The sequence below is a fragment of the Panthera uncia genome (assembly GCF_023721935.1).
Source record: "Panthera uncia isolate 11264 chromosome C1 unlocalized genomic scaffold, Puncia_PCG_1.0 HiC_scaffold_3, whole genome shotgun sequence".
Classification (NCBI taxonomy): domain Eukaryota; kingdom Metazoa; phylum Chordata; class Mammalia; order Carnivora; family Felidae; genus Panthera; species Panthera uncia.
The window spans coordinates 1418778-1440118 of NW_026057584.1; the positions used below are offsets into that span (position 1 = coordinate 1418778).

The 21341-nt window shown below is 58.2% G+C and overlaps 1 protein-coding gene across 2 annotated transcripts; it reads right to left on the bottom strand.

Moving 5' to 3' along the window:
- Positions 1 to 1558: 1558 nt before the first annotated feature.
- On the bottom strand, positions 1559 to 18504 carry CAPN10 (calpain 10). Of its 2 annotated transcripts, none has more exons than XM_049614537.1 (12): positions 17842 to 18504; positions 15478 to 15609; positions 14134 to 14330; positions 13126 to 13343; positions 11416 to 11557; positions 10556 to 10722; positions 9910 to 10190; positions 9248 to 9450; positions 8848 to 9103; positions 7343 to 7542; positions 7079 to 7124; positions 1559 to 6807 (listed from the first exon to the last, which is right to left on the bottom strand). In XM_049614537.1, exons 1-12 carry the CDS (start codon positions 18163 to 18165, stop codon positions 6778 to 6780), a joined length of 2196 nt encoding a protein of 731 aa, XP_049470494.1. In that variant the 5' UTR covers positions 18166 to 18504; the 3' UTR covers positions 1559 to 6777. The 2 variants fall into 2 exon arrangements, with proteins under 2 accessions (XP_049470494.1, XP_049470495.1); XM_049614538.1 differs by lacking the exon at positions 17842 to 18504 and adding an exon at positions 16338 to 16937.
- Between the last annotated feature and the right edge of the window lie 2837 nt (positions 18505 to 21341).

Below are 21341 nucleotides of genomic sequence, written 5' to 3' on the forward strand. Positions count from 1 at the left end.
AGCACCTCAGGTGCAACTTGTTCAAAACCGACAGGACCCCCCTTCACCTCCTGCTCTAACACTAATCTTCCTTCAAAGTTCCCCGTCTCAGAGAATGATCCCCCCCCCTTGCTTCCCAGGCCAGATATTTGACTACCATTCTTGAGACTCGATTTCCCCTTCCCTTCTTTCCCCCCTCCCTTCTATATCCCATCCGTCGTCAATAAGTTAAATATGCACAGTGTAAACCTAGTATCACCCACTGAAAAAAACAAAAGTTATAATAAATAAGCCAATAGAGGAGATAAATGGAATACAGAACAAAACATTTGATCCCAAAGAAGGGAGGAAACAGGTACAAAGAACGGATGAGATAAACAGTACACAAATGTCAGGTGGTAGACTTAACCCAACTGTATCAACACTTACATTAAACGTGATTGGTCTGCTGTTCCAGTTAAAAGGTAAAGATTTTCAAACTGGATGAAAGAAGCAAAAGATGGTAATATACTGTCTGAATGACACTTTTTTTTTTTTTTTTTTAAGAGACAGAGAGAGAGAGAGCTCAAGAGAGACAGCTCACATGTGAGCAGGGGAGGGGCAGAGAGAAGAAGAGAGAATCCCAAGCAGACTCAGCGCTGTCATCACAGAATCTGATGCAGGGCTGGATGCCACGAACTGTGAGATCAGAACCAAGCCAAAATTAAGAGTTGGACACTCAACTGACTGAGCCACCCAGGTGCCCAGAACACACACTTTAAATAGAAAGGTAGGTTAAAAGTTAAAAAAAAAAAAAAGTAAAATGAAAGAATGGAGAAAGAAAACGCCAATGCTAATCTCAAGAAAGCTGGAATGAGTAAATTAATATCAAAGTTGACTTCAATACCGGGAATATTACCAGAGATTAAAAGGGACATTTCATACCAATAAGAGGATCAACTCATCAAGCATGTCTAACAGTTCTAAATGTGTATCACCTAATTTCGGAGGTTCAAAATATGGGAAGTAAATTAACAGAACTAGCAGGATAAATAGAAAAATCCACAACTGCAATGGGTTATTCTGACACTCTTCTCTCAGTAACTGAGAGAAAACAAATAAGGATATAGCTGACTTGAACAACAATCAGCTTGTCCAAGCTGATACTTAGAGAACGGTGTGCCCAAAAAGAGTATGTAATCTTTTCACGTGCACATATGAACATTCTCTAAAGTAGGCCAAACACTAGGCCACAACATATGTCTCAATTAAAAGGAATTAAATCATAAAGAGTATGTTCTCTGAATATGACACAATTAGAAATAACAAAAAGATATAAGATGTCTGAAGAATGCCCAAATATATGGAACTTAAAACAACATAATTAACTCAAGGGCCAAATAAATAATCAAAGGGAAACTAGGAAATATTTTGAACTAAATGGCAATGAAAACACAACTTACCAATATTTATGAGACAAAGCTAAGGCCATGTTTAGAGGAAAATGTGTAGCTTTGAGTGCTTATATTAGAAAAGAGAAAAGGCCTAAAATCATTGATCTAAGATTCCACTTTGGGAACCTAGGATAAAAACAACAAATTAAAATGAAGTAGAAGAAAGGAAATTAAAAAAGTAGAAATTTAATATAATACAAAAATAACAGATCAAATCAATAAACTGCAAGTTGGTTTTCTTGAGAAGATCAATGAAGTTGATAAACCTAGGGCTACACTGATCAAGGTAAAAAACACCCCACAAATTACTAATATCAGAAATGAAAGAGAAAGCATCAATTCAGATCCTACAGACATTAGAAGAGTAATAAAAGGACGTCATTAATAATGTCATGCAAATATATTTGACAACTCAGTTCAAATGCACAAATTTATTTTTTTAAGTTTATTTATTTATTTTAAGAGAGAGAGAAAGCAGGAGAGGGGCAGTGAGAGGAGAGAGAGAGAATCCTAAGCAGGTTCCCTCCTGTCAGTGCAGAGTCTGATGTGGGGCTCAGTCCCACTCACTGTGAGATCATGACCTGAGGTGAAATCAACTGAGTCACTCAGGTGCTCTGAAATGCACAAATTTCTTAAAAGTCACAGCTTGTCGAAATTTGTACAAGAAATAGAAAATTTGAATAGTCTATATTTAAGTTGTTGAATTCATAATCTAAAACTTTCCCACAAAGAAAACCCCCAACCCCGATGGTGTCACTGGTGAATTCTACCAAACATTTAAGAATAAAATAATATCAATCCTTAGCACTTTCAGAACATAAAGGAGAACACTTCATTCTACCCTCATTCTAAACCTGAACAAAGATATTACAAGAAAACAAAAATACAGAACAATATCATGTATGAACACAGATATAAAAATTCTTTAAAATATATTAACTGAATCCAGCAATGTATAAAACAAATAATACATTGCACACAAGTATCCTGAGGATATAAGGTTTGTTTTAACATTACAATGTCAACCAATATAATTGACTACATTAATAAAGGGGAACATTTATATAATCATCTCCTCCGATCTTCCTTGCATTTATATAATGAAAGAAAATCACTTGATAAAATTCAACATCTGTTTCTGATAGAAACTCTCAAAAACTAGGAATAGGGGGAAATTCCCTGTCTGATAAAGAGCATCTACAAAAAAAAAAAAAAAAATCATGCCTAATGGTGAAAGACTGAGTGCTTTCCTACTGTGATCAGGAACAAGGAAAGTGGCTCTCATCACTTTTACTCAAAATGGTATTGGAGGTCCGAGCCTCCAGAAATAAAGCAAGAAAAAAAAAATGAATTCAGGTAAGAAAGGAAGAAACAGAACTTTCTGTTTTCACATAGGACGGAATTCTGTATGTAGAAAATCCTAAGGGATTTACAAATCAAAACCAAAACCAAACAAAAAACAACAACCCAACCCCCAAACTATGAATAAGTGAATTAACAAGGCTATAGGACACAACATAATACACAAAAAGTGTATTCCTATATACTAGCAAAAAAAAAATTAGAAAAATGAAACCTAACACACAATATCATTTGCAAGTGTTGAAAAACAAAGTAGGTAAGAGTAAGTGCAAAATATCTATGCTCCAGGACACACAATACTGCTGAGAGAAATTAAGGAAGACCTCAAAAAATGGGCAGGTATACCATGTTCATGGATTTGAAGGTATCAATTCTCTTCATGTTGCTCTAGACGATCAATCTAATTAAACATCAAGCATCATGTTCTGCTGCTTTTGCTTTCTAAATGTACCTCGACAGTGACCTCTTCTCTCTGCCTCTCCTACCTCCCTTCTGGGCAGGACACCATCACCTGTCTCTTGATGTCTGCGACAGCCTTCTATTTGGTCCCCTCCCCATCTAGAGACTTCGACCAGAGAGAGAAGTCACATATACACCTATCAGGTCCTGCTTAAAAACTGTGTAGTGGCTCCTTACCACCCAAGGTGTAAGGCCCAAGCTCCTTAAATGGACCTCAAGACCCTTACCTACTTTTCCAGCCTTAGCTCCTGCCACAGTTGCTGAGCCTACTTGCCACACTGCAGGCACAGAGAGCTTCTTTCCATTTCCTGAGGCTGCTCAACTCCTCTGCCAGCCCCTGCTTGCCCTGCACTGCTGTCCCCAGGCTGATCAAGGGCCACCCCTACACATCAATGCATCATCTATCCCTCATCATCAGTACTGTCCAGATGATCTGTGTGCAGACAGTCCTCAAGGGCAGGGTACTGGGCATCTGAGCCCCATCCATAGCACCCCACACACACTCACAGAGGGACTTCAGAATGAAGGGACAGGGGATCAGGGTAGTGGAGAGGGATGTGTTGGTGCTGGTGGGTCTTCTCAATAGGCCTTGGGGGATGAGGGATGAGACCACGTCAGTCAGATCGCGTGCGTGCGCGCGCGCGCGCGCACACACACACACACACACACACACACACACACGTCATGGTGCCCCAGCGTCACACCTGCCCAGGTACCAGGAACCCACAAGGGACTAGGACTGGCCCCTGATAGAGCAGCCAGCCCAGTCCAAGCCAAAGCCGTTTCCTGATCCATCAGCCTCCCCTCTTGGGTGATTTGTGAAGGGACAGGCAGCTGAGGATGTGTATGGCCTGAGCCCCAGCCCTGGAGGGGAGGTGCTTTAGGGAAACAAGCATAAGCATGGTCCTGACTAAAACTCCATGGCCTGAGTTCCCCAGGACGCTGAGTGAGCCGGCTCCCAGGCCAGACTGCCCTGTCTGTGCAGAAACAGCCTGTGCTTGCTGGGAACCAGAGGAATAGCCAGAGGGTCCCAGCCAGAGCCCTGCATCTGAGGTCCCCTGGGGAGGGACGGGGCCCCAGAGCCGCTGAGTTGAGTACTCCTGGGTGCTGGAAGGCCCAGCCTGCCCCTTAAAGTTCATCCTCAAAACCAGCAACGACCCTCTCCTTGATGGAGCAGCCATGTCCAAGGCCTTGTGTTGGGGTCCAAAAAGCCCCCAAAGTGTCCCTAGGAAAAAATGACTCTTCTATTCATTTCAAAAGGCAGCATATCTAGCTTATATCTATTAAATATTACAGGAGAAAAAAAAAAACTAGTAAAACCAAATGATGCAGACATGGGACACTGAGCGAGAAAAAAATGATTATTAACGGAGAGACAGAGAGGAAAGAGGCTGGAGCATCTGAGAACCTTGGCCCCGTCTGGCTGGCCCTGTCCCGTTCACCCCAGCTCTGTCCTTCCTCTCGCCCCGGAAGCCCAGACCCAGCCAGGCCCCCTCCCTGACTACCGCTCTGAGGACACCAGGATCTTGATACTCACCCCAGGACCCCTGCGGCCCCCAAAGCTGACCCAGGCCCAGGGGAAGGAGGGCAGGCGAGGACAACGAGAGCAGACCCAGGGCCGGGACTGGGTAGGACATGGCTCCCACAGAAAAGGCACGGTCCACCTGCCCCAAGCAGGAAGTGGAACGAGAAACCAAACAGGTGGTGTGGGGCAAAGTCTGCTGGGAAGGCCGGAAAGGTGGCGTTCCCACATGCACACACCCAGACCTGCCCGTCAGGGGTCTGCCAGGGCCCCCGGACACAGGAGGGAGGCCCTTCACCCGAGTAGTCCCCCACCGGCCGGTCCAAGAACCAGGCCTCCAGGGCGTGGCTGGTTGCTGCTGCCCAGCTCCCCGGGGCCACAGGCCGGGTCCGAGGCGGGGCTTAGGTCAATACAGAGGACGGGTCAGACAGCAGCGCACCGGCCCGGAACCCGTGGGGTCTGTGGTCTGCAGCCCCAGCTCACACCGGGCTGGGTGGGGGGCCAACGTCAGGTGGCTGACGGAGACTGGAAGTCGCCCGTGCATCGGGTCCTCCTGTGGGGTGGGAGCGGGCAAGAGCCCTCTCTCGGTCACTCTTGTCCTCAGCAGAATGAGCCCCGCTGGTGCCCACCCCACAGGCCCTTCCAGGCCAAGGACTCCAGGGCAGACATGGGGGCACACTGAGTATGGCCAGGGCTCGGACACGTGTTCAGCAAGGACATCGAAGCCCAGAGAACACAAGCTACTTCTGGAGCTCACTCGGTCAGAGGGAGGTGGCCATGCCCAGGACAGCCGGGCCTGCCTGCCTGTTGAGGATGCCCTGGGGGTGAGGTCTCCCTCAGCTCTGCCTCCCACGAAGGAACCATGCGAAGGAACCACAAGCTGGCGCAGGCCCAGGGGGCTGGCGGCCAGGAGGGCGCGAGCCTCCTCCGGTGCGGGGGCCACGGCCCGTGCCCCACCGGCCCAGCCACGTCCTGGAAGCCCGGCTGGTGTGTGTCTGGCCGCCTCTGCCGGGCTGCCTCTCCATCCGTGGCACCTCCAGATCCTGGAGCCCCTCCTCCGTCCTCCACTCGACCCCAGAGAACTGGTCACTGCGAGGGGTCTTGCTCACACGTGAAGGGGCGTGGGGCAGCGAGGTCTTCCTCGGGCCTGTGTCGCGGCCCCCAGCCCTCCTTTGGAAGGTGAGGACGGCGACGCCATGGCGCTGGCCAGTCAGGGAAGCGGCGGGGGTGGGGAGAGAGGCTCGGCCGAGACCAGGGCTGACTGCGTCCAACCGGTCAGAGGCCCGGGGCTCCCGGGGACGCCTCCTCCCACGTCAAGAGCAAACGACTGCATCTGGCACCTCCAAACGGAAGGGAGGCCGAGGCCGAGAGTCCCTCCGGACGCCCAGGTGGGGTAAGGCCCAGCAGGGACAGGGTGGACGACGTGATCGGCACCAAGGTGCTGCCCTGGGCTGCTCCCTCCTGCTCCCGTCACGGGGCGGGCGCCCACGGCCCCTCCACGACCCTCCAGGCTCCCACCACCCACTGCGTCCTCAAGCAGCCTGCCCGTCTCACAGGCCAGCAGGGCCCCGAGGGAGCGCAGGGCCCGGGCCTTCCCCTGCTCCTCAGGGAGAGCGGACTCGGCCTGCGGCTCCCCGAGACGAGGCTCCGCAAACCGTTCAGTACTCACGTTTATTCATAAAGTTTCTTCCTAAAAACGTCTGCCATAATAACCGGTTCTAAACAAGATTTGTCCTGCTACGCTCTTGTCCCCTGTGAGGCTCTCTCCGGAGCTGGGGACAGATGCCGTCGAGGGTCTCTGGGAGGCTCTCCGGCCTCAGCGCCATGGAACAAGGACGCCCGATGCAGCGGTTTTTGCTTTTCCGAGGCACCTGCTTCGCCCCACAGCCACCTCCCTGCAGGACCTGCGGGCACGTGCAGCCGTCCGACTCGGGGCTGTGAGCCACAGCATGGAGGCTGGTGGCACCGTGGGACGGGGCCTCTCACCCCCCAGTCACTGGAGCCGACACGGGGGTCACCCAGTTAGGTTTTCATAACTGCCATGAAGGAGGCCTGCAGGACGAGAGACGGCGAGGTCTGGGCAGGGCCGCCCTCCTCCGAGCAGCACTGCCAGGGGCTGGGACTGCAGCCCCAGGCTCTCGGTTGCTGAGGGGCTCTGCCTGGTGGCCCCCATGTTCACACACCGGTGTGCCGGTGTCCCCAGGCACAGCCTGGCCTGCAGCCTGGCCTCTGGGAGGAAGCTGGGGTAATTCAGACCCCAGGGCGCCAGGCGGCCCCAAGGCAGAGTAACGGGGTGGCCCTCTGCCCTAGGCTCCACACGTACCTCCTGGAGAAGCTGCCCCAGCCTTTCCTGGCTGTGAATGGAGCGCCTGCGGGAGAGAAGACACGGTCGGCCTCCTGGCCCCCAGCTCGAGAGCAGCCACGCTCCCCCCACAGACTCCCAGGCAAGGAGGGGTCCCAAGGCTCACGCCCTGCCCGCTGCTGCTCTGCGGGGACAGACAAGCGCTGGGGCAAGCAGGGCAGGCGGGAGAGAACAGGCAGGTGAATACTAAGACACCGAGGGCCACCCCCAGCCCCGGAGCCCCACCTGTCTATTCTGGTGGCGATGGTCACCGTGAAGGCCCCTTCTGTGTCTGGCAGGTAGGTGGAGGGCACAATCCTGTAGGTCCCCGCCGACAGGTGGCAGAGCCGGCTCACTTCCTGGGCGTAGCAGTGTGGCACACAGCTTAGCAGAGGGTCCTGGAGCAGCAGGCGGGACGCGCCCTGGCTCCCGCCATCCACCGGAACCTGGCGGAGGCGTGGGCTCAGATGGGGTCGGGGGGTGGGGCTGTCCGCTGGGCCGCCACGGCCACCAAGTCCTTCCCAGTCTCGGGACCGCACTCCCTTTCCGAGGCCGGGGTGTCCAGGGTGGGGAGGCGCCCGGTGCAGTCTGCCCGGATCTCACGGTGACGTCTCCCACATCACACTCCCTTTTCCAGGGAGGAAGGGCCACCAAGCCGGAGAAGCTGGGCTCACACTCACCGAGGCCCCACCGCCCTTGTCAGGCGGGCGGCCCCATCAGGCGTGGGGGACCGCCACGACCACCACTGCCCAGGCCTCTGTCCTGAGGGTCGTCTGACCGGCTCCTGGCACTGGCACTTGTATCGAAGCTCCTGGGTGCCCCAGCTGGCAGCCCGGGGGCAGCGAAGCTCCAGAATGAGCCCTCAGCTCTTGGGGAGCACAGTGTCCTCCCAAGCGTACAGAAGCTGCTCCACCAGAGAAATTCCCACCCTTCCTTCACATCATCTGCACCCTGGGCTCTGTGTCCCCACCCCATAGCGGCGCCCAGGGCACGGCTCCAGGCTGCCCTCCTGGCCCATGCCCTCCTCGGCACCCAGCATGAAGCGGGGCCCCCAGGAGGGGCACAAATGTGAGCTGGGAGCCACTTCATCCCCGTGGAGTCTGGGCTTACGACCTCTGACCTCCGGCACCGCACTTGTCCCCCTTCCTCCAACTACAGGTCTGCTGGGCTTGTCCCGGCTGCGTTACAACACAGGGCGGGCAGACTGAGGTAGAGGGAGGTTTGGGAGGTTTGGGGTGGTGTTTGTGACGTGCTGGCCCTACTCCGGCCTCAACACGGCTTCCTCTCCTCCTGCGGGGGGACAGCTCTCTGCTCTGAGAATCACCTAAGCAACCGCGATCGGGGGCATCTGTCTGCCAGGCCCTCACGCCGGCTCTGTGGGCGGGTGGGCTCCCTTTCCTGTTCTTCCCCGCGAACCTGTGCCATGAACTGCGTCATGGCTTCGGGGCGGCTCCTGGCGGACCGCCTTTCCTGGGGCACGCTGTCGGGTCTCCTGGGCGGGAGGCGCGGTTCTAGGGAGCAAACCTGACCTCGTGACGCTTGTTCTGAGCCAGGGTTCTAAGCTGACCTATGACCCCAGTGAATTACAGACTTCACAAAACCCAGAAATGGATCTTGTACGGGACCAGCCGGCCTGGCTGTGCCCACGTGACCGCGTCCAGGCCTCTCTGTCCGGCCTGGCCGCCTGTGTGGACCAGCCCCCCCGAGGCCTGGCCTGTGCCCGCCTACCCCCGGGGACAGGAAGGGCTTGCCTGGAAGACGTGGAAGCCGATGGGGTGGCACTCGCTGTCACGGCAGTGTTGGCGCAGAGTGATTCGGATGCAGCGGGGCCCTGCGCCCTCAGGGACCGAGAGGGGGAAGCAAGGGTTGGTAGGGTAGGAGGCGAAGTTCCTGCTGCCCCCCGCTGTCTGGCCGATTCTCCAAGAGCCCCGCAGCTGCACGGTCTCCCACTCCCCTGCGGGCAGGGCCTCCCCAGAGGCAGGGCTCGTGGTCGCCGGCTTGACGGCACTGCCCGGGGGAGACACAGAAGGACCCGGCTGTCATGGGCCGCAGACGCACACGGACCGCCAGCAAGCTGCCCGGGCCGCTCCCCCTTCCTCCGCTGAGGCGCTCGAGGGAGCGCGGCCTGGAGACCCCACTTGCCCCTCTCACCTGAGGGAGACTCTCCCACTGGAAAAGACCCGGAGCAGAAACTGCCCCGGCACGTCCTTCAGGAAGGTGCTGGGGACGGCCAGGTAGTAGCCTGGGCCGAGTTCACAGCGGAGGTGGACCTCCCGGTCATAGGCGTGGCACACAGTGCCAGCCACAGGGGGCGTGGACAGGACCCTGGGCAGGCTGACCCGCCGCTTCTCCACCTGCAGAGAGGGGGCCCGTGTGCCAACGTCCCGAGACCGGCCTGCCGCCTTCACCCAGCACAAAGAAACCGCCCAGACCTGTGGGCCCCGCCCCAGCACGGCAGGGGACGGCTCAAAGCGCCCAGCAACCCAGGGCTCTCACTCGGCCCCAGGGGTCAGTGGCTCTGTCCCGGATGTGAGCCTCCAAGCCCTCCCGCTCTGGGGAGAACAGAGGAGGATCGAGACAGGGCTGTGCCCTGGTCCCTCCGGCCGGTTCCGCCACCGGCTGCTTTTCTTTTCGTTTCCCTTTGTCTGACGGATGCCGGCTGGGTTAGGCGGGGCTGGGTCTGTGGGAGCGCCAGCTGGTGTATGACCCTGGGGTAGGCGGGGGACACCTGAGGCTCCTGGCGGTCACCGGTGTCACTCTTGTCCTAGCGCCCCTAGGCCCTGAGCAGGGAGCCGGGACCAAGGTAGAATTACCTTCCAGATATGCAGGCCCACGGCCTGGTAGTCCTTGCCCAGGAGGCTGGCCGGGGTCCATGAGGCACGGTCGTCCCTCAACGGTGCCCGAGCCCGGCCTGCCCAGTTTGCTGTGCGCACCCTGGGTCTCTGCAGGACGGTAACGTACACCTCGCTTGGTTCCGAGACCCGCAGCCAGAATTTGGGGTTGCTGGGAAAGCCGCTGTTGTTCCGACAGCCTCCTGCAGACTGCCCCTTGACCCAGGCCCCGGGTAGCTCCTGAGTGTGGCACAGCTCCTTTTCTAGATGGAGAACCAAGCATCGGCTCCAGGAAAGGGCTCCCATGCCACCTTTCCTGCCACTCTCACCAACACCAGCCACGGCACCCTATAGGAGGGAACCCCGTGTCTCCCAGCACCTTGAGCTGCCAGGGACGGGAGGAAGTGGAACCATCTCTCTGCACCGAAGGAAGCAGATTGGGGCCTGTAGCCAGGCTGGTGCCCAGGGGCCCCCAGAGGGACGCGGGCTCCGCTCAGCCCTGACTTCCGAAGGCAGAGCCCATGCGGCTTGCCGCCCCCCCCCCCCCCCCGCCCAGGCCTCCCCCAGGGTGAGCGTGCGGGCCTCCCCCAGGGTACGGGCTTCCCCCAGCGTGCGGGCCTCCCCTTACCTGAGTAGAGGCTCTGTAGGTGGCCAGCCTCCGTGATCGGGAAGCCCACGGTGACCTCATCAAACTCCTGGAGGAACTCCTCCTCTTCCACCCAGAACTCCCCTTCCTGCAGCTGGGACAGCAGTGTAGCCTCATCCGCCGGGTCCACCTGGCTCCACCCTTCGCCCCTGGAAGACACTTCACTTCAGAGGGGCCTCTCATCCGAGAGTGGACGACACTGACCGAGGAGCCCTGTGCCCTGCCAGCTCGGGTGGCTCCACGCTGGCCTTCCGCAGTCACCTCTGTCCTTCCCCGAGGGCCCCTGTCTCTAGACACATCTCCCCAGAGCAGTGTCCTCGAGCAGGTGAACGAGAGATGTGTTTGATCGACTCAGGTGGAGCTGCCACCAGCCTGGGCTCGGGGGCAAGCGTCGGATCTGCTGACCGGTCACGGCCGGCCACGGGGAGCGGGTCCAGCGCCCTCATTCAATCCAGGTTCCCAGCACCAGTGAAGGTCAGAAAGCTGAGCACTCACATGTCCCTGTCACCCGCAGCCTGATGGGGCACCTACCATTCCGTGGGCACCCTCAAGACAGGACCCCAGGGTCTAGGGTTGCCTTGGTCCCGGCACCATGCACAACACCGGCCTCCTAAGGTTGTCTGGGGCCGAGCACAGGACTCAGGGGACCAGAGGTGGTGCCAGGAGGGCCTTGCTGGAGACCAACCATGCACCGTCCTGACCAGCTACGAATCGTCTGCCACGAGCCACGGCACCAGAGCCCGGGACACACACGGTTGTGACACACACAGCTCTGAGTTGCCACTCGGGGCCCCACCCTCCCGGCCTGACAGCAGTATAGTTCTGGCCTCACCCATACTCACCCCTCTCTCCAGGGCCCCTGCCAGCACCGCCGGCCCCAGGGGTTCTGAATGCGCAGCAGCAGGATGGCCTGGCCAGTCCGCCCCCGGAGCTCTCGCAGATCCGACACAATGAAGGCATGAAACTCCCCCAACTCCCTGGCACCTGGGAGAGACACAGCTGGGATGTGGGCAGGGAGTCCCCAAACCGAGCAGACCCACGGGTCTGTCTCCTTCCCCGCGGGCTGCTCCAGCCCACCCTGCTGTGGCCACACCAGCACCCAGATCCCCACGGACCAGTGGGGCTCCTTTCCCGACCCTGTGGACAAGCGAGCTTAGGAGCGGCCTTCGCCACGGCAGAGCCACGGCGAAGGACCCGGGTCTGGACTCTGGCTCTGCGGTCACAGGCCCGGCAGCTCATTCCCTTCTCGGTGGCTCGGTCCTTGCCTGGGCGGACGAGAGAGGATGGCCGGCCGGCCGACAAGGGGCACAGGGCCCCTGGTGCCGCCACCAGCACTGTCAGCGGCAGGTCTGTGACCTCCCGGCGAGGCTGGCTCGGGCGGCATCGCACAGCAGGTACTGCTGGAGGAAACACGTGGTGTGGGGTGGGGAGACCGGAGGCTCCAGAGAGGAAACCACCCCATTTGCCCAGAGCCCTTGGGACAAACAGACGTGCAAAAGGAGGGGCCGAAGAGTGAAGGAACTCCAACCTGGGAAGGGGGGTGGCAGTCCAGAAAGGAGAAGAGACCCCAGGAATGTCTTGAAAAGCTTTATTTACAACGGCATTATAGCCACCACTCTCGGGGTCTGCCTCAGTCCTCAGTCCTGAGACGCTCCAGGGGGATCCCGATGACCTCCCGCAGCCCCCTCTTTGCCTAGGGGCTTCTGCAAAGCCTGGCGCGCCAAGAACTGACCCCACCCACCCTGGGGGCAGCCGATGCCAAGACTCAGGGAAGGTTCTAATGCTGTGTCACGCACAGGCTTCTGCGGGCTTCCCTCATTTCCCACACATGGGGGCAGACCCAGCCCTCACGCACAGGCCGGGCAACTGAATTGTCCACACGTGTCCATTTATTTCAATGTCCGTATTCTGGGGTCGTTATGACTTTCATAGTGAAGTTCATCCTGGACGCTCTCAAACACGAACATGTTCAGTAATGCCGTCTATAACGCGAGAAACCGAAAAGACCTTAAAGGTCTGAGGTTAAGGGAAAGAGTAAGAAAACCACAGCAGATCTGCGAATGGAACTGACACTGACAGTTTACACGGCACCTGAGAAAATACCATACGGTGCAAAATGCAAAACACACACGTGTTGGTGGGAAAGACCTACTAAAGTCCGTGAAAAAGTCAAAGGAGCTCTGTTTGCGTGTTGTTTTCCTTTCAACAAACTTTCTCTGACGAGTGCGAGGACCACCAAGGTGGGAGCCTCAGTGCTGACTCCGCCAGGTCGCCAGCCGGCCCCAGATGCTGCCGCCACCCATCTCCTACGAAGTCTCCACACGGCGGCCGCCCGCAGGGTCCGGCCTCACCCTAGCGGTGAGTCGGGGAGCAAGGGACACCTCCCTCCAGAGAAGGACGGGTGGTGGGGACAGTCACACACCAGACACCAGCTTTCAAGGACAAACGTCTTGCTTTCCACTCGGCCCTGATGGGGCCGCAAGAAGAAGACGCACGTGTGTGCGGGCCTCTCCCCTGCCCCCCCCCCCCCCCGCCCCCCGCTTGCGTCTCACCTGCTCTGGAACTGAGCACCGAGCAGCTTATCAGGCACCGGTCCTTGAGGCTGAGTAGCTGCCGACAAGTCCTGTGCTCTGAGCCGCCAGGCCTGTCCTGTCGGCCGCCGGTTCTTGCCAAGTCCTTCAAGCTCCACCTTTCCGCCAGGCCACCAGTGAGGTCCACCAGGGCATCCGCCACCTGCCCGGCCCACAGGTGCTCGTAGGACCCATAGACCCTACGGAGACAACCGCAGCCAGTGAGCCTCTGGCCCGGGTACCCTGCCCCTTCCATCCCCACACCCAACACCCCCAGATCACCTCGCCCACCACTTCAATTGCTTCTCTTTACTCCTGCCTCATTCTCATCAAGTCCAGGCATCACCTGACCCTCAAAGGCTGTAACGCACAGCGGCCCAGCAATGCCCTGCCGCCTCCAGGGCAGACATCAGCACGAGGCGGTGCGGGGCGCAAGCCTGTGAACACCCACTCCTTGCCTCTCGAGATCAAACCCCACACTGGCCAGGGGATGGAGGGACTCGCTCGCACCAATATCACTGCGGGCCTTCCTCGCTCCCTTAGGGCTAAGGCCTATCGGTGCAGCCTCTCTGGGCAAGCTGATATATGCATCCTAAGAGGAGGCTTCTTCGATTCAGACCCCGGGTGAGGGTCGTGGCCTCAGGCAGCACCAGGCTAAACAAGCATTGCGACCTGGGTGGCCTCCCACCTCCCACCATTTCCAGGGGAGGGAAACGCACACCCTCTCCCTCTGGAGGCGATGCCTTCATGCCCGACTTTGAGATGAGTGCGGAGAAAGGGGGAGCGGGCCAGGGATGGGGCAAACCACAGGCCGAGTCTCAGAGTTTCTGTCTCTGGACAAGTCAGTCCCCACGCCGGCCTGGCTGTCAGGTCCCTGGAACGGAGGAGGACACTGCAGCCCAGGGAGAGCGGGGACGTGCTTCCCGGGGGCGGACTCAGGCCGCTGTGGCTCCCTGCCCACCCCGACCCTCCAGCCTCCGGCACGCGTACTTGGCATAGACCTTCTCCAGTAAGGGAAGCCAGAACACATCCTCTCTCTGGCACCGGGAGAAGCAGAGTCTCCCTGCAAGACAAGGCAGACGGTCATCTATGGTCACCTCCACCCAGCGTCCAAACTGCCAAACTCGACAGGTAAAGGAGCCGCGGTACGTTTGGTCGAGCCAGCTCGGCTGTCCTGGAGGAATGACCTACCGTGCACAGGGAAAGGCAAAAGGAGACCGTGAGAGGCAACGCACGCAGCGCCCTCCAAGCACCTTCATTGAGCCGTTCCAGGGGACCCTGCCGGTCTGCCGAGGGCCCTCCCCTACTCCTCCCCGGACGGCAGCGCTTGCAGGAAACCTAATCGTCACACGGAAAGCTAACTGACTTTTCAATGGACGCATCTTAGGGCCACACTGAGGGAGCCGAGTGTCTCCAGAAGCTTAAAGCCAACCTTTATGTCCTATTGTCCCAAATAAGCACTCGACCTGAATCCAAAACAAACGTGACTTTTACAGGCACGAGTGACCCAATTTTCAGCACAGCCGGTGGCAGACGGCAGGTCACCGTGGGCACAGCAACCCCCCGGCTGGAAGCTGGTGCCTCGGGATCCGGGCCAGCCCGTCCACTGCTGGCTCTGGTGTTGTGACCCCACAGGTGTGGGCTTTGCCCCGGACACACTTGTCTGGTCCTGGCTCTGCCCCTCAGCGGCTACAAACACGAAAGCAGTGGTTTTCGCGCTCTCACTTATGAACCAGGGTCAAAGCCAGAGAGGCCCGGAGAACAAATGCCAGCAACTGTGGTGTGCTTAGCAAGGCCTGGGGACCCAGGAGGAGCTCTGGATGGGTCACCACCGTCAGCCTTGCTGCATCAATCAGTAACATTCTAGCGACGAGCCAAACAAAGAGCTGTGATGCTCCTGGGGGAGCACTCTGAGCAGCCCTCCTACACCTGTGCTAGCCGCCCAGCCTCGGAAACCATTTCAATCACCTTTTGCCAATTTACATTCAAAGCTTGTTTAAAAAACAACAACAACAACCAGCTAGGAAAACTTACTCCAAACCCGGGGCATTCCTACTCTGGGCTGGCCTGCTCATCTGTGCATCCCTCCAAGGGTGTTGGAGGGCAGAGCAGGGCAGAAAGCACCGGGGAGCCCTGGTGAGACGGGGACACGGTGTCTGTGCCTTGGAGCCCCTGGGGCCTGTGAGCAGAGCCCTCCCTTTCCACCAGCCATGCTGGGCGACCTCAGCAGAGCCCCGTAGAACAGGAGGTTCGGCTGCCTTGCCTCCCGCTTCCTTCCTGTGTGCAGCAGACAGGAAGACAGAGCAGAAGAGAAACACGCTCGGACGCAGGTACCTGGTCCAGGAGGCGCCGGCTCTTCTGCAGGGCAGCACAGGCGCACAGCAGCCAGCAGTCTCCCAGCAGCCCTTGCTTCACCTGTCCTTCCTGTGGGTTATCTGCAAACAGCCGGGGTGTGGCACAGAGCTCCTGAAATAAAGAGTACACCTCGTCTGAAGGCTAGTCTTTAAAACGAAGAACACGGGATCTAGGCGACAGGCGCTGGGGAGGAGCTTTTCTGGTCATCCGCATTGCCCAAGAGGGGAGGGGAAGCAGCTGGCCTCCGCGGCCTCCATCTGTCAGCCCTCCTGGCTTCACATCATCCCATCTGGCTTAGGTTCTAGGGTCCTCTTCTCTGTCTAGCTTTGTTAAGTGGCAAAACCCCAGCTCGGGATGGATCCCACGTCCCCCTTCTCCAAACAGCTAACTGTTGGCCTAGAAAATGGTTTCACTTAAGTCCACACTGGCAGATCTCAAATGGGTCCTCCATACTGCTGGAAACCGAAACCCTTCTCTCCAAGGCTTAATTGCCAACTCCCCAGACTACTTTATTCCCTCTTCTCTACACTTCTACACTGCCCCCCTCTTGCCTGCGCCCCTCTGAGCTGGTGACCTTGCCAGAAGCTTCATCAGAAGCAACCTGACCTGACCCCCTCTTGTCTTCGGAGCCTGGGTTCCTCCCATGACCCCCCCTTTCACCCCTAGAGGCAGAATCCCACCAGCAGAAGACGGAGAGAGAACCCCCATCCTCTCTAACAGACCATCCCCCCTGCATTAGCTCCCCTTGAGGCTTCCCTTCACTGGCAGACTTCTTGAAACAGCTGCTCATTACTTCCTCCTCCCTCAGCATAGGCCCCTCTAGCCTCTGAGCCGGTCACCTCTGTGTGGTCATATCCAGCAGGCATCTCTCTGTTCTCATCTTTCCTGGCACCTGCAGGCATCAGAACAGTGGCTGAGCCCCTGCACTTCCCCACAGTCCCCTCTTGGCTCCCAGGGTTCCATGTGTCCCCGCTCGTCCTTTTTCCTCACTGCCTGCTGCTTCTCGCGGCTACCTGCCAGGGCACCTGCTTGGACACCCTCGGAAGTGTGAGGGTCCCTCAGGGCTCAGTTCCAAGCCCTCTCTTCTTCTCCAGCCCCACTTTCTCCTGAGACACTCTTCAGGGCCCTGAGCCCTGTGACAGCGCCCATTCCCAGAGGGAACCTCTAGCCCAGAACTTCCCGAGTGCCCGACTCTCATGCCCACCTGCCTCTCTGACAGCTCTGTTTGCTCCTGAGAGAGCAAAACCCAACCCGAGAGTTCCATCCCTAGCTCTCCCCCACCTCCCCGTGTCGCCTAGCACATCACCCAGGTGCTCAGTCTCGAAGTCTAGAAGTCATTCCTGAGCTTGGCTTTATCCTCACCCTCCACCTCCAGTTGGTCAGTAAAACCTGTTAATCCCCCTCCAAAGTACTTCTCAAACCCACCCACTCTGAAGCCATCCTAGGGGTGGCCATGCTACCAGGAGCATCACTACTGAGATGGCCACCTGCTTGCTTGGCGGGTCAATCCCCCACCCAGCCAGCAGTAAAAGTGAGCTTCTTCAAACATAAACCCACTCAAATCGCTCCTCTGCTAAAACCCCCAATGGCCTTCCAAGTTGCCTAGAATCCATTTTTAACCCGAATTCCACTGGCATGGCCTGTAAGGCTCTTCATGCTTTGGCCCTCCCGTCCTTCCACACCAAACGGGCACTTTCCGTGTTGCCCAAATGCCTCAGTCGCCAGACCCAAGCTGCTCTGGCTTTGAGGGCTGCTGGCCATGCAGGCTGTGTCCGTGCAGACGGGGGAGGGTCGTACCTGAGGAGTCTTACTGGGCAGATACACTGTTTCTAAGGATTATCAACAGAGCACTGGGCCGGAGCATCCCCGCAAATTGCCACCTTAAAGCGTTTACATCTGAAAATGCAGGTGCACGAAGCCCTAAACAACTTTGCTTCGTAGGCTCAGTCTGGCCCTTCCAGAAGACCACGGGCGTAGCAGATACCAGCAAACACAAGTAACGGGGCAGGCCCGCTGGCGGCCAGGAGGGCCGTGCACACCACAAGCTAAGTGCGGTCAGGCGCCCGTCGGGGCAGAAGCGGGGCTGGGTTTGTGGGCCCTGTCGCCGGGCCCCGAGCCTCCTCCGGAACCAAGTTCTCACAGGCGCGGGCCAGGCGCTGGTCCTCCCGCACACCCGGGACGGACTTGGCACGGAGCTACGAGGGGCTCCCTCCCGACGGACCACCCCCCCCCCCGTTTCTGGGACAGACGCGGCAGACGCGGCCACCCCTCCCGCCGCGCACCGCGCGGGAGGCAGCGCCCGGGGCCCGGCCCTCGGCTCGAGAGCCGCGCCGGGGGCCGCACCTGGGGCCTCCTCCACGTGATGTCCTCCCGGAACTGGGCCAGCGGCGTGGAGAAGCTGGAAAACAGTGAGGAGTCCGAGGCGGGGAAGTCGGCGTCTCGGAACAGCTCCCTGGCCGGCGCCCGCATCCTGGGCGCTCGGGGCTCCCATTGACAGCCCGAAGGAGGGCGAGGCCCGGCGCGCGCCCGTCCGGTCGCCGCGGTAACCGCCGGGCCACGTGACACAGCGGCCCAATCGCACTCGAGCGGCGGAAGTCCAAACGGATTCCCAGTATCCCACCCTCGGGGGCGTGGCTCCCGAGCTCGGCTCTCGCGAGACCGTGCCATCGCCCGGCGGCACTTTTCTTTCCCCGGGAGGTGTGTGCGAACTCGCCCGGCGGAGACTCACGGGAGGCTGACGGGCTTCGTGTCCTCTGGCCGGTGCAGCTCGGGCTGGGGCGTCGGGGCCGCTTGGACTCGCAGGCGTTCGGGGCTTAAGGGACCGGAGAGGCCTCTTGGGCCGAGGTCCGGGCCGCGGACTACAGATCCCAGAATGCAGCACCGCCTCCCAGAATGCGCCGCTCGTCCCGGCGCTTGGCGGCAGGTCGGGCCGCCTGTTGGCGGAAGGATCCGGCAAGCGAGCGCCGCGGCTCGCTTGGGAGGGCAGCGGTGGGCCGCGGTGGTGTGCTCCCGGAACCGAGCCGGCCCGCGGTGAGGGGGGACGGGGGTCCTCCGGGCCTAGGAGGCTGTCTCGAGGCCGTCTGGGATCGGACGCGCTGGATCCTGAGCGGGACAGGGGATGGGACTGCGGCAGATGAGCGGGCATCTGGTCCTGGTGGGCTGGACAGTGAGTGACCTGCTGGACGTGCGGTTATAGCTCCTGGCCGCTCGGTGCTGCGGGGAGGCGAGGACGGCGATTTAGGGACCTGCCTAAGCATTCACCTTTGCTGCAGGTGCCTGTACTTCCCCATTCCCGGGAAGGAGGGAAAGCGGCCAGAGGCTTGTCTGCCTGCCTGCCCCTCCAAGCCTGCTTCACTGTGTCTGGCGCCTTCACAGAGGGTCGGGCAGGGGAGGAGAAGGCGGCCTGAGCCCTTCTCGTGGCAGCTCTGTGCCACCTCCTAGGGTTAGTCAGATCTTGCATTCCCAGACTTTTACCCAGCCCCCTGGACGTGAACGGTGGTCAGATTGAAGCCCTTCTGCAGACCTGGAAAGTCCCTACTGCCAGAGAACAAACCGAACCTGGTCCTGGAGCCTCTACCCCAGGTTCCTCTGACAGCTGCAGCTCCTCCCTCTGAGAGGCCAAGAAGGGCCTGCATGAGTGGCAGCTGCTGGTGGTAGTGTGACACTGTGTTAGCCCTACCCGCCAGGCTATTTGGGGGGGCCTCGGATATTCCTGTTGCTGTTCTAGAAGAAAACTACATAGCCCAACACCTGTCTCTGGGATGCTAGGACTTAGGGCATGACCATTCAGCATCCCTGTGGCAGTAACTCCCCCAGAAGATGCTAATGACTCCTTGGCAGGCTGGTGGCTGCGGTAGCTGGAGGGAATCCGTAAAGGCCCCGAGCTCTGCTTCTTGTAGGGATCCTGAAGGAGTAAGAGACAGATTTCCTACCTGCCCTAGGGTGCCGGACAACTCCTCGCCCCAGGTAACACATTGGGGTGGTTAGCGGCAGAACCGAGGCCAGCCCAGGATCTGGACTCTACGTAGCGGCCTTTGCTGTGTCACTCACCCTGGCTCGTGAGGCCTGGAGAGCAGGCAGCCTCCTACAGACGTGTCATCGTCCAGGGGTGGGCCTGTGCCCAGAGAAGTGGCCCGGAGACAGGGGGTGCTGGGTAGGCATTAGCCCAGGCCTGGAGTGACAGGTGAGTGGCCAGTACTGAGATGGTCCGAGGCCTGCCTGCCGCAGCTCCTGCACCACCGTTACCCCATGTGTCCCGTGTTCCCCTCTGCCGCTTGGGCCCACCCGCAGCCCTATGCAGAGTGGGGCCTGTGGCTCCTGGAGTATTAATAGGAGTTGGAGGCAGCCTGAGGGGTGTGACAAGAAGGTGTTCTGGAGGCAGCTAGTTCATGACCCCCAGTTCCCACAACCACAGGCCCTACGACAGACAGTTAGTTATTTGAAGTGTGAGCCTCGGGGTTGTCACTGTCAGGTGGGAATGCCACCCTATGTCACAGTGCTGTTTGGAGGTTACAGGAGAACGAAGGTAAAGGTCCCCCAGCCGTCAGGCAGGACCAGCCTCCCTACTGACCACCTCCCAGCCCGCGGACGGTGCACATCTAGCCGTTTCCTTTCCCAAGCCTGTGGGTGTTCACGGGTTCTGTGGAACCTGAAACCTGCCTGCTCCCCTCCACCCTCCCCAGGTTATCACTGCTCTGGAGTGTTTGTGCTCCGTGGCTTTGCTCACACTTGTGCCTGGATGACCGTCCTTGTTGTTTTTCAAGGGATGTTCCCTGGCTTCACAGCTGGGGTTGGGGGTTGTCTCTTCGAACCCCCGCAGCTCTTCTGGTCAGCGGGCAACAACCAGGCACTGGATTCTCATGTGGACACAGAGATTAAAACCAGTGTCCTGCTCACACTTCACCCAGGGTGGGGGAGGGCAGGCCAAGGTGTCCCAGGGGAAGGGACAGCTGGTGACAGCTGGGCCGAGGCTGCAGCCCTGGGCTGGCAACGCGCCACATCCTGTCAGGATCCACCGTGTGGCTGACCCTGCCTCACCGGCGGGAGGCCAGCTCACTTGCTGTTGAAGTCATCCGGGGAGCCTGGACCCCTCCCTGGCTCAGGGTCAGAAGTTAGAAAGGGGTGTGCGCCCCAACTCAGGGCAACGGGACATGGGGAACAGCCCTGTGGGGGGACGCTGGAGCTGTCTCCAAGCTTCCCAAGGGCACACGATGGCATGTTCTCCTGTAACCCGCCTCGGATGCCCGTGTGTGGGAATGTGGGAACAGAAACTGCTGCGGCCAGCTGGTGACCACACGGGACAAGCCGGAAGACAAAGGCCAGTGTTACGGAGACTCCAGAGCAGAAGGATGAAGGCCCTGCTGATGTCCCTGAGCTCCTGAACTTGTTGGTGCTAGAATGGTCCACTTTGGGATTTCTGGTCATAGGTTGTAAATGCAGTTTTATTGTTTGAGTAAATTTTGAATCGGATCTTTTGTTGAAGCATAACTGACCTTGTGCAGAGACCTCTGTTAATTATCCACTGCTGTGTGTCCGACGACCCTCAAAACTTAGGAACTTAAACCGATATGTATTATGTCACAGTTTCTGTGGATTAGGAATGTGGCAGCTGTTCCCGTGGGTGGTTCTGGCTGACGGTCTCTGAGGAGATGGCAGTCAAAATATTGGCCAGAACCAAAGTCCTCTGGAGGTTGGCTGGGCCTGGAGGCCTCAGTTCCTTGTGTGGACCTTCACGAAGCTACTTGGGTGTCCTCACATCATGGCGGCTGGGTTCTCCCAGAGCAAGCGACCCAAGGGAAAGGAGGGCGGAAGCTGCGGTGTTTCACGACCCAGCTCAGGTGTCC